This window comes from Amyelois transitella, chromosome 10, assembly GCF_032362555.1.
Source record: "Amyelois transitella isolate CPQ chromosome 10, ilAmyTran1.1, whole genome shotgun sequence".
In the NCBI taxonomy this organism is placed as follows: Eukaryota; Metazoa; Arthropoda; class Insecta; order Lepidoptera; family Pyralidae; genus Amyelois; species Amyelois transitella.
The window spans coordinates 1,894,072-1,907,082 of record NC_083513.1 but is presented as its reverse complement, the minus strand read 5'-3'; the positions used below and the strand labels follow the sequence as shown (position 1 = coordinate 1,907,082).

The window sequence follows — 13,011 nt, the reverse complement described above, 5'->3', positions numbered from 1 at the left end:
ACGCTTCGATGCGCTTCGACTCTGCTCTAGTATAAATTGACCCTTACAGATTCCCCGCGGAAACGCTAAAACTGGTGCCTAAACTATATTATTTTAATTATATATGTTAACAGCTGAACGTGGCCTTTCAGTTTTTTAAGACTGGGCGGCTCTAAGACAATACATGATGGTTCTTCCAGTATATTATATTTCCAACGTAGTTTGTACACGAAAGTGACTTGAAACATGAATCACCCTAGAAAATAGACTTTCAATTACAGTAGATGTAAATAAAACGATGCATTTCGTTTATACATTTTATTACATTTGAATAACATTTCGAACAGTTCTTTAATCAAACAAGCACTTGTAAAATCAACAATATTTTAGTTGGTATTGCCTAAAATCTATAAAATTCTTGATTACACCATTTAAACGCCCATTTAAAATTTTAAAATGATTTGTGCTACAGGGCTAAAATACATGAGGCACCTTAAAACCGCGTTAAAATCGCCTATATCTATTTAGGCACGTGTAAAATTGATCTAAGGAACATTCTACGCTGAAGGCGTATACAAAACAAAATATACTTTATTGTATACAAAAATAAAAGCTACTAAAGTAGGCTTTCCAATGCAGAAGTATTTCAGAAAATTGTCGTTACAAGTATAAAGAATAAACTATTAAAATATTCTTGACGCATCCTATCACTTGTTAATAGATGAGACAAAAAGCGTCAAGTTTGTCGATACTCAGTCTTATAATTAATCTGCCTTGGAAAGCTATAACAATTAAAAAAATGATTAAAATCAACATTATTTCGTCCACTCGCTCTGAACCTGCTAACTTTTACATTTAGTATGGCAAAGTAGTGGGTCATGACTGGTGTTTATAACGTTACATATATCTTTAGTGAAATTTCGGTATTAACTTTGAATTATGTGATAGAAATAAAAATTTCAAAAGTTGTGATCAGGGCATCAAATTTTAACCTAACGATTTCTAGAATATGCCCCGCACTTTGTCTCTGGGATTACAGATCAAATTTAACAGCTCAGTAAGTTATAAAAACCAGCCTACAAATCAATCTTAATCTAAAAAAAAGCAAATGCTGGCGGAGCGCCCAACTTAATAGCAGCTCGACAACACGCCACGTGCGTGGCTCGCCCGGTGCCGTCCGGCGGTCGGTCTGGGGACTCACTCGCGAACCTCGAAACACTTCCCTTCCGTTTCTTATCCCAAGATTTAAAATGATGAGACCTATTAATATACCCTTCGTTATCCGATCTATTTTTATTTCCAATTTAGAGAAAGAATGAGTTTCGATGTAGGTGAGTAAGGGGGCTGACGGGCAGACTTTAGTTAAGCGGCCACCCGGCCTCGGCGGGCTCCTCGCAGGCGGCGCCGGCGTCGAACTCCGAGGTCCCGCTGGTTCCGCTCGTGGCGGGCGAGGGGGTACCTGGGAACAGGGGAATGTCATTTATGTTGGTAACAACACTTGCTTAAGGGATAGGCGTATAAACTTGGGATTCTTTTAGGAGATGGGCTAGCAACCTGTCACTATTTAAATCTGAACTGCTGAACGAGAGCCATCAGTCTTTTCAAGACTGTTGCCTCTGTCTTCCCAGCAAGGGACAAAGACGTAATTATATGTAGAACATTTGCAAATTTTAAGTCACTTTACAGTAATTAATATTTGCCGGAGGTACGGAGTCTGAAAATCAAATTAGAAAAAGGATTTTTTTCATATACTCTTCGAAATTACACTTAACTTTGTTTTTAAATAAATCATACAAATGGTATACAATTTAAGACTAAACTTGATGGTTCCGTTTGGTTAGAGCTAAAGATTAAAACAGTCCAGTCTTTTCAGATTCTGAGGAGTCTTAAATTCCAACAAACCTTTGAAAACAAACCTTTACTAAACTACCTCTGAAAAATTTAAGTATATTGATAAAAATGTTGAAATGACTCACCCTCGCTTGTACCAAATCCGCCGTTGAACAAGTTCTGGTCGGGCCTGGCCTGGTGGTTGGCGGCGGGGAACACTGGAGGGCCCTTCGAATTCCGCATCAGGGGCTTGTGGGGCTCCACAGAGTGTTGCCACATCCAACACGAGCGGCAGAAGTATCTGATTTTGGAGATATGTTTATTGCACAATTTGCAAATTGGTTGTAGGAATGAAAGAAGTTTTTGCAAATGGGTAGTAAAATTGACTTTAAATATAGTCAACCAGGTTTAAACAGGAAAGTGCGTTAATGTATAAATTCCACATTAATTTAGCAATGCCGTGTGGTTCCCGGCACCAATATAAGAATAGGACCACTCTCTTTCCCATGGATGTAAAAGGCGACCAAAGGATAGACTTACAAAATGCTGCTTCTAGTGTTTATTGTCATGTAAAATTTTTCACTTATCTGTAGGTGAAGCTGTACTGTCTTGCCTTAAAGCTACAATTCTATTATAAAAAGACTTCCAGTCAAAGTTTCAAAAACGGCAAACAGGTTAAACGCTAAAATATCTTTGTATATTGCTAGGTTTTAGAGAGTAAATGAATTACCTGAAGCACATTGGTTCACGGCAGAAGTATGGACCCTGCTGCAGGTTGCATTCCGAACACATCGAGTCCTCCAAATATGGGTCTACTTGTATCTGAAGAATACAAAACAAAAATTTTATATAAATTTCAACGCCGAAACGCCAGCAGATTACCGAGTAACTGTAGAATGTGATGGAAACATTCCTCTTCATCGAATCATTCCTATAGACCCAATCTAGTATTGATTTACCCTTTTCTTTCTACATACATACATAAAACCACGCCTTTTCCCCGGAGGGGTAGGCAGAGTGATATTTATAAATATTCATGCAATTACCAAAGGAAAGCGTGGACACGAATGCCATGTATTTTTTTGATGCGCGCGCATGGGACGCTGCACCACAGATAAACAAGAACATAACTAAGGAGTTTGTATAACTTCTTTGAACATATACATCAGAGTCTACATCTTTCCACTTGCCACGATCTCTGCATACTCCTTTCGCTTCATCCACATTCATAACTCTCTTCATGCAACCTTTGCGGTTTTGGATCTTTCTATTGGGTACTTAATTATCAGATTGTAGCTACTGATAAAACTGTTCAAAAAATTTTTCTAGTTCAAATATGCTCACGTCCCAGTAGCACGATACGCGCGACGCAGTTTTTGTCGTGCGACAAACTATCGCTGTCCCGTTTTAAATCATAATAAAAAGCGAAACAGCGATAGGTTGGGGAAAATTAAAAGAAATGGGGAGCTAAAAATACAGGATAAACATACCTTTTTAGAGAACTTGTCGGTAACAATTTCCACGTATCCCGCGGAAATAGCGCGCACGTACGAGCGCACGTTGTTGAACGTGACGCGGCCGGAGCCTATCGGGTACTTATTCTTGTCTGTGTCGATACCTGTGACAAGTTTATGGGCATTAAAGAAAATATTTAAAACAAAGAAAACAAGAGTATGCAGAGATCGTGGTAAGTGGAAAGATGTAGTCTCTGCCTACCTCTCAGGGAAAAGGGCGGGACTTTTTGTATGTATGTATAACAGAGGAGTTCTATAAACAATTCGACGAAACTTGTATTAACAAAAAATATTTTTATTTCGCAATAAGTGGAGTAAAATGAAAGTTTCACTTTTCAGATAACAAATCTACAAAAATTATAAATTAGTACTTGCAGTAGCACTATTTGAATTTAATTGCTGTAGGATACATAGACGAGAAACCGTGAGAAACTCTTAATGAAATGAACTATAAATTTCTCAGTCACCAAGTATCTGCCGATGTTCATAATAAAAATTACTAAATCCCTTACCAGCATAAACAACGCCTCCGAACAGTTCATTCATGATGTGCGCAAGCGCCGACGCGCTCAGCATGCCGTGCAGGGCTCCCACGAACACCGTGCGGCGCGGCTCCAGGCGGGCCGAGCCCCCGCTCACCCAGTTGGAGTCCGACACCGCCCAGGGGATCACTTCTGCCTGCAATTGTATAAAGGGTTTTAGAATGACCTTGCGTGATCTGTTATATTTCAATGTTTTGCTTTGGGGCCCAGGATAAGTTAACAAGTTCACAACAAGTATTTATTTTCGTCATAACATTCGATTGGTTTGTACGTGAAAATACGGTTTGTAATAGCTGTAGAAGTATTTGTAGATGTATGAGAATAGTTCTAAATTCAATAGATTGGTTGCTATTGCGAACTGGTCAAGTCACAAGTTTAATCACAACCTTGTCACTACATAGTATAAAACAAAGTCGCTATTTTAGTCTGTCTGTATGCTTAAATCTTTAAAATAACGCAACGGATTTACGCAACTGATTTTGATGCGGTTTTTTGTAACAGGTAGAGTGATTCAAAAGGAAGGTTTTTATGTATAATAACATTTATAATTTTGCACCCGTGCAAAGCCGGGGCGGGTCGCTAGTGAAAAATAAAAAAAAAACTGCAGAATGTCCAATCTCCGCATTCAAAATTCAAAGTACCTAAATTAAATTCCCGGCCACAATTGATACATTTTTAAACATGTATTCCAAAATGACTGGCTTTTAACAAAAATAATTAAAAATGAAATTCGTAAATGGAACGCCGACCTCCTTGGCCCGCATCTTGCGCGACACGACCCGGTAGTACCAGTTGTGTCCGTCGCGGCGCGCGGCCGCCAGCAGCGCGCGCACGCGGCGCTCGCTGTCCAGCGTCACGTACGCGAAGCCGCGCGCCGCCGCGCCGTCCGCTTGCCCGGGCCATTCCACACTGCGGGGAAATATAAAAAGTCAGACAAAACATTAGCTTTCCCCATCGAATTTTTTTTATAAAGGCAGACTACGAATTATTAATACTGTCGCTGTACCACATTTTCGAAGTTATCACAAACCATTGGACGATTTTGTCAAACAAATTTCCATAAGTTCTCTCAATTGTCATAAGTATCAGACTATCAATTTAGAAGCGAATAGGTATTTAACAAATAAAAATGTATTCTCTGACGATAGCCTATAGTGTTCTCAAAAAGTTCCTTTTACTTAAAGAACGTGGTGTAGATTACTCATATTGCAAGACTAGACTTTCATAACATGATGGTAGAAACAGGCACTCATTTTAACTTAATTCACGAGTTAAATAATCCAAATGTTCCAAGAACTGACCGCACTGGCTGGAACTGTTTAAGAGCCAGCATGAGCGCCTGCTCCGTGATGTCCCACGGGAGCCCCCCGAGGAACACCTTCGCCGAGAACCCAGCACTAGGATCTGTACAACGAGCGGGTAGTACGCCCGTCCACCTCGCCGGAGACCCCTCGACTGCGCTGCCCACGCAGACAGGGGTTGCACCACCTGCAATATTTACATGTCAGTCACGGCTATATCCATTGCGTGGTAGACAGAGCCAACAGTCTTTAAGACTTGTAGGCAACCTTCTTGGTATACACCATAGCAACGATTGCCATGATGTTTATTGAGAGATGTCAAAAATAATTATTGTCAAAGGTTTTTAATTTATGCGTTGAATAATATAGACATTTTAAACTGATTATTTTCTACTCTTTTCTCCTTTCTACATATTTCCTACACGAGGAAAACGAACTTCCATGGGAAATATATGGAGTGGTTCTAGCTGGAAACCATACTGCACACAATGTCAAAATTATTCAGTTAACTGTTACGAAAAATACGGAATTTATAGAATATGGTGTTTCCGGAAGGGTATAACAATGAAAGCTGTGCTGGCTGGTCCAAAAACATTTAATGTTAATGAGAGCTGTACTTGCTAATTAGTGCTATGAAGTTGCTTTTACAAAGCGTGGATTATCCACGTATTGGCATGGTGAGCCTCATTCAATCCTTAAACTTAATAGATGTCGAAATTTGGAAGCGGCCGCGGCTTTTTCGGAACGGAAAAACAAGATTTGTAGCACATTACTAGAAAAAATATGTGGTATTCGTGGGATTACTGGCAGAGAAAAATGTATCAGAGACAGCATCAAAGCTTGTTAAATTTAGATAAAAGAATTATCAGCCATTTGAAATCCTTTTCAAATATTTTGTCGTGTGGTTCCCGGCACCAATACAAAAAAAGAATAAGACCACTCCCATCTCTTTCCCATGGATGTCGTTAAAAGCGACTAAGGGATAGGCTTACAAACTTTGGATTCTTTTTTAGGCGAAGGGCTAGCAACCTGTCACTATTGGAATCTCAATTCTATCATTAAGCCAAATAGCTGAACGTGGCCATTCAGTCCTTTCAAGACTTGTTGGCTCTGTCTACCCCGCAAGGGACTTAGACGTGACCATATGTATGTATGTTCAAATATTTTGAAGGTATAGTCATGCTTTCAAAACCATAGATTAAGTTACCATAGATAATACACGTGCAGGGAGGAGAGAATGAAACAGATGTACTTACAAAAGGAGGCTCTGCGAGTGAGCGCCCGCTCTTCTCTGGTAGAGCTGGCCTGTTCAGGCGGCCATGGCGGCTCCACCTGCAAATTTAATTTATCTTATAAAAGCTAAACATTTCAAAACTTATTTCACTTAATGATTCAGTAATCAACAAGTAAAAAATACGTTTACGTTTCCGAAACATTTAACCATTCCAATTTGAGATAAAAAATATTCGAATGTTCTAAAGTTTTTTTGGACTAGTGGCAAATTTTACCGAATACATTTGAACAAATAAAAGCTATAATAATCAGTTTGGCAAAGAGGTTACTTAGAAATACAAAACAGCTTTTTGTTAAGCTGAAATTTGGAAGACCAGTTCTCGAGTTCCAAAAGTCTTGTGAAACAAAACAAAGTAATTAACATACCAGTTTCTCAAGACCCTCGTAGCTGAGCCGCACCTGTATGGAGGTCTGCAGCGCACGCGCATTCGTAGCCGGCGGCATCGCCAGGGCCTTCTGAAACACGACCGCTACTAAATGCTGGGACAAGACACTATTCATAGTCTGTTATATCAAATTAAGGACGTCCTGGTAAAGGGTCAGGTCAAAAGTACCCAAAACCACCGAGCTTGCATGAAGAGAGTTATGAATGTGGATGAAGCGAAGGAAGTATGCAGAGATCGTGGCAAGTGGAATAAGGTAGTCTCTGCCTACCCCTCCGGGAAAAAGGCGTGATTTTATGTATGTATGTATGTATTATATCCTGGTATTAATCGTCGCCCCTTTGGAGAGGAGCATGGGGAATAACTATGACTAAGGCTCGGGTAACCAAGGTTGGTAAAGAAATCTAACCTATTGGATAATGAATACTGCCGCTTACCGAAAGAACATCCGTTAGCAATGAAACTAATGTAAGAAACCGAAAATTTATAGCTGTGGAAGCATTTTAACTAGTGCAGAACCCTTTATCCGTTATCCTAATTTTGCTCTAAGATTTTCATAGTGAAAAAACATAACTTATTTTTTTCTTTCTACTATTTAAAAAATTGTATAGAAATTGAACCCACATTTTAATGCACAATCCTAAACAAACATGAATGAAACTCATTACACTACTCTATATTCAGACGAGTAACTTATTCACTATTCGTTTTAAAACTAAAGACAGTCTTAATATAGAATGGTCTAATAGCGGCTTAACTGCTCAGAAATAGATACGTTATGTAGAAAAGTAGCGCTTACTAAAGAGGCGACGAGATCCGTGATGCCCTGCCCTCCGGAGTCCTCCGACCACCCGGCGCCGGGGCGGGCGCTCTCACTGCAAACAAAATACATCACGTGTTCATCCCTTACGAGGTAGACAGTGCCCCACCTCTATTTCTACCAAGGCCACGTTTACGATGCCAATCCATAGCCTTGAAGAATCTCACGTGAAAAAGCTTTCCCTATATTAATATGTCTGCGGAAATCCAAGTACCTATATGTGGTAGGTATATTATGCCTTTCCTATTCCTATGGGAAGTTGCATTAAATAAATGTCCCAGCCGCCTTTTACAACATCAAAGAAAAGAGATGGATAACATTAAATCTATTCTATTCTAATCTTTGAAGTGTAATTCTATCATTAAGCCAAACAGTTGAACGTGGCCTATCAGTCTTAAACACTTGCTCTGTCTACCCCACAAGAGATATGATTATATGAATGTATTGCTTAAAAAATCAAATTGTGTAGAATGGTTTTTGATATCTGTGCAGACAGGACAGATATCAAAAACCATTCAACACAATTTCTGAGTGGCAAAAGTTACAATTCAAACTTACCTGAAGCTAGCGAAAGCCCTGGGATGCCTGGGCGGGAAGCAGTTTGGCGGGACCAGAGAGCGCGGCGTGTGCGCCACTTCCGGGCTACGGGGCTCCTCCCATCGCCAGTCGTCACCGCCCAGAGATACCACGTCCTGGAAATTCTTCTTCATATATCTACTATTTTTGAAGAGGCAACTAATTTAAAAGCTAAGCTGGAACTAATACAGATAGATCCTGGATCAAAGCTGGCAGAATGAAGAGATTTTCAGCAGAGTACATGTTATCTTTAGAAACCCATAACAGACTTTACAAAGGCATCATCATATCTAGAGGCTTTTTCAAGAGTTGATTTAGTCTTTATATACCGGGATGTGTATATAAGCACGTTCGACCCAATACAGGTTAGGTTCCCCTGAAATGGTTGCTGAAAACCCGACTCATCCAATCTAGAATCTCCTCTCCAGAGGAGAATCTTCACCTCTGGAGACGAGCCCCGAGCATGCAACCGGGACTAAAGCCAGGAGGAATAAAGGATAGTGTCCTCTATCTCAATCTTGCCTATAATTTAGTTTTGGTCACTCACTACGTTGGATCTACCAAAACAATGTTTCAAAACAACAATACAATCCAAATGTTCTCCATTTCAGATCAAACAAAAATCCGGTTTCAAGAGATACATATAATCGTAAAAACTAACAGCCGGTGATCGCATCTTATCTACCACAACGTCGGGCTTGCTCAGATAGCATGAAAGCAGCCCCAAAGACATGTTCCGGGTCGCGGCTCGCCGATTACGCCGGTGGCAGCCTACACAAATAATATTAAATTGCCAGAGCATGCCAATACGCGGGCCGCCAAACGCCGCTGCCAAAAGCGCGATTGCAACCAAAAATTAAAGGCCGTACGGAGTTGGCGCTTCGAAAATATTTTTTTTGTAAGTTAGGGTAGTAAGGAGGCTGCATTGAATGGTTTTATAGGTATCGTTGATTTAATCATTGATACGTTTTGGATTGTATCGATAGCGGTAATTATGCTTAATTAGCTCAAGTAATACATTTATGTACATATAATTAAACTCTTGTAAATAAATGACTATTTTATAAGCTTTCAAACCACTTCTATATTAAAGTAAGATTTTTTAAACGAGTCTAGTATTAAAGTAATATAAATTACCAATACTTGAGATCTGCACATAGAAGCACTTCTGCAAGTAACGGCATTTTGCATCAAATCCTTATACACATCAGATGTACAGATTTGCGATTTTAGAGCCTCTTGGCAAGTAATGCAAGCAAATTTATTGCTCGTATGTTTTGTCCGAAATTATTAAGTACAAATGCTGTCTTAACAATGGGTGCTCTAGGGTTGAAGTATTTTAATTTAGACACTTTAACTGCCTTTTCTGGTACTTAAGATTGAATACTAGAACTTGGCACCAGTTCTTTTCACAGAGTATATTAACGCAGATTAATCTTAAGAGATAAATATCTTTGTTAATTTTTTTGTAATTTATACTTTAAAACAAATACTGGCAGATTTTGGTAACTTTTGGCACATGTGTCAGAAGTAACAAACTTATATTGCTGAACTATTCTTTTTTTCAAAATATGCTTAAAGGTCTATCCGCACATAACAGTGCCGGCACGTGCCGATTAGTAACTTATCCGAACATAGAGTCACTGCACGCCGACATCACAGTCACGAGTACGAATAGCTTGGTACAAAATCATTTTTCAATGACATTGAAGTATACGAAACTGTACTGGCCGTGCCGATCAGTAATGTGCGAATCGGCTTGCACTCTTGAATCACTAAGCATCAACATAATCATCCTACCTTAAGCCCGTTCGTACACAAAACTACGCATCCTTCAGAAAGAAAGAGAAGAACAAGTTAAGGATATTTTTAATAAAAAATATGCATTTAATAACGAAATCTTAGCCATAAAAGTTTTCAAAAGAGAGTTGCCAAACAATTTCCATATAGATTATAACAGAAGGGCTAATGCAAACGCAGTAAATGCATAGAGTATTTGGCAGCAGGCTCACATTAATAGCTCTGTGTTGGCAGGCGGCGAGAGCTAGTGACGACACCCGGATGTCGTCGTGGCATTATGGATGGACAAAAACTTATTTCAATGGTTTTTGTCGCGCGTCACTAATTTGGCGCCCAACGTGGTGTGGCGCGTGTTTGGAAAAAAGGATTTGCAATAGGTTTGTTCGCATAAATTAAATAATCGGTGGGTATACATAAATAAGAAAGTTTAAGTTTATGGCATCAATTCGAAATATGTATAAGGAACACTAAGAAATCAACCTTAACGTAAACTTGAATAGAGAAATGCCACAAAGATAGTGGATCAATTGTTTAGTTTGAAATGGTATATTTTTGAAAATTTATTGGGAGAATCTAGAAAATCACGGCTCATTTAAATTTCTGCTTGAATAAGTACAATTTACGAGAAAGTTCCGGTTTGGGAAATGATTTACAAGACAACCGTGCGGCTCTTTCATGAAAATGTGCTAATAAAAAGAATAGATCTAAATGGTGTATGTTACAGGTAATATTAATATGAAATATGAAATATAATATAAATTTAAAAGGCAAGGTAAAAATATTTGTGAAAGACATCCAAGTTTACTTCACAATAGAAGTTAAGTTTTTAAATTTGAACTCTAGCAAGAGCTGGTTCCAGGAAATTAAGACTAGAGAAACAACCGAATAAAATTCACTGAAAATACCAGAAATACGCATCAATGAAACAATGAAAATTACGAACGAGTAGGCAAGAAGTACCGTATTCAAAGTAGGCAATGCATTTATTTTATATCAAACTACCCTCAATTGCAATATGGTTGCAATTTCATAATGTATCCTCACTTTTGAAAAACCGTTACAGGATCTACCCTCAAATTTAAAAAATAAAATAAAAACGTGACTAAACTATGAAATAATATAATTATGATACTTATTAACGGATAACTTGAATCTACTGTCAAAAAATATATAAATACTGAAAAGTTAAATGATTGCAATTAGATTTTTTTTGATTAGGTACTCTTTAAATAATATCCAGAACTTTGATCTACCGTCAAAAAATAATTTTAAAACCTGTAGCCATTTTAACGCATATTTTTTAAGAAACTATGGTATGTACTCACATTAGTACGGTGGTTAGCAGGAGCAGCTGCGGGCTCGCCGATGCTCTGCGCGTCGAAACCGAGGAAGTCTGCCAACGAGCGGCGGTTCTCGTTGGAGCCACCGCCTCTGCGGCTGTTGTCCTGGAAAAAAATGACGTTTAGAAATATTCAAACAGGCTTAAACAAAAATTTTATTCTACACGGGGGTAGAAAATATTCGGGCAGAGATCACGAGACTGGACAGCTGTAGAGATGAGAAACTGATCAGAGTTGAATCAGGAATTTGAGCAACGTTCCATAGACATTATGAGAAACCCCCATCTTGCTTACTATCAGGCAAATTGAGCTCTAACTCAACTAAATTACCATTACAAAAATAGTTTATTCATCAGAAAATTTTAAAATTATCCCACTTAGAAAGAAATAAAAACTACACATTTCAAAAATTTAAGAGAAGATAGGTATGTTAAAAATCTCACCTGATGCAAGAGCGGCATAAGTGCCGCTGAAAGTTTTCCGATGCTCGATATACGTAGCCTGTGGGGCTGATCAACCAGAGTTTCCTCTTAGAATGTTCGCGCGGCGGCGGCGCACAGACGACTGCCGGCTGTACCGCGCGCCACGAAGCACGAAGCCACCCACCCCTCCGCTATCCCCACTACCCACACCCTTCCTACTACAAACCACGCCCACAGCAACTTTTGTTTCATTGAATCGTTATTTTTTATTTCGATTTTCCAATTTTTTTATAGAAAATAACAAAAATAATTATCAAAATTTTAATTTAGAATATTTTAAGGTATTTTTTGTAAATATGAACTGAGAAAAGTGAAAAAGTAAAATTACTTTGCCGCGTAAATTGTAGACACCACGTGTCAATAGAGGGCGCATGCGTCAATTTGAAAATCGAACAAGTTGCTTCGTTTGAATACTTTTAAATTTTATACGTTTTTTTAAAGAGATTTTCATTAATATTTTTTATACTTTAATTTATGACTTTAACCATATATTTAGAATAGGGGAATAGCTTTGACCCGAAATTATATATTTAGACTTTTGCCTAAGGCATAGCTCCTGTAGGATTTTTGTAAATAGTATCTCAAGTATCTCATGTTACTGTTGTGAGAATGTAGCATACTTTATGCCAAATTTCTCCTCAAAATCGGTCTAGTGGTTTCTTGATTGTAGATTACATCTCACCCCAACCGTACTGGACAAACCTTTCCAAGAAAATAACATACTGACATACGGGATATAGTTTATATATTTTGATGTAAGCGACAAAACTTATATTGAATAGTATTTAACATATCTCTTCCTAATCTCAACCCTGCCCACATTTACATTGCTGGCTCAAAACAAACGTACAGTCGCCTGTAGAGAAACTTGACCCGTATTTTATTTTGATTGCTTAAAGATGTTTACCTGGAGGTGACTGTACTCATAAAATAAAGGGTATAGAAATGAAAAATAATATATGATCAACATTTTATTTAATAAAATATATTTACGCATACTTTATAAATCATCACGAAAGAATACATAGTGACTTAAGTAACGTAGAGACAGACTCTTACGACGCCTTAATTAAATTGCAAAAAAAATGTTTAATACAACGCCATCTTAGTTACAATTTAATTATAATAATTTTGTTAGTATGCTATACAGT

The 13,011-nt window shown here is 38.3% G+C and overlaps 1 protein-coding gene across 1 annotated transcript; it reads right to left on the bottom strand.

The window, feature by feature from the left end:
* Window positions 1–334: 334 nt before the first annotated feature.
* LOC106136759 (cytoplasmic polyadenylation element-binding protein 1) lies at window positions 335–11,839 on the bottom strand. The gene is made up of 13 exons (XM_060946219.1): window positions 11,822–11,839; window positions 11,364–11,483; window positions 8,221–8,354; window positions 7,642–7,717; window positions 6,826–6,915; window positions 6,423–6,498; window positions 5,167–5,353; window positions 4,615–4,774; window positions 3,836–4,001; window positions 3,300–3,427; window positions 2,540–2,631; window positions 1,956–2,110; window positions 335–1,438 (listed from the first exon to the last, which is right to left on the bottom strand). Exons 1-13 carry the CDS (start codon window positions 11,837–11,839, stop codon window positions 1,338–1,340), a joined length of 1,503 nt encoding a protein of 500 aa, XP_060802202.1. The 3' UTR covers window positions 335–1,337.
* Between the last annotated feature and the right edge of the window lie 1,172 nt (window positions 11,840–13,011).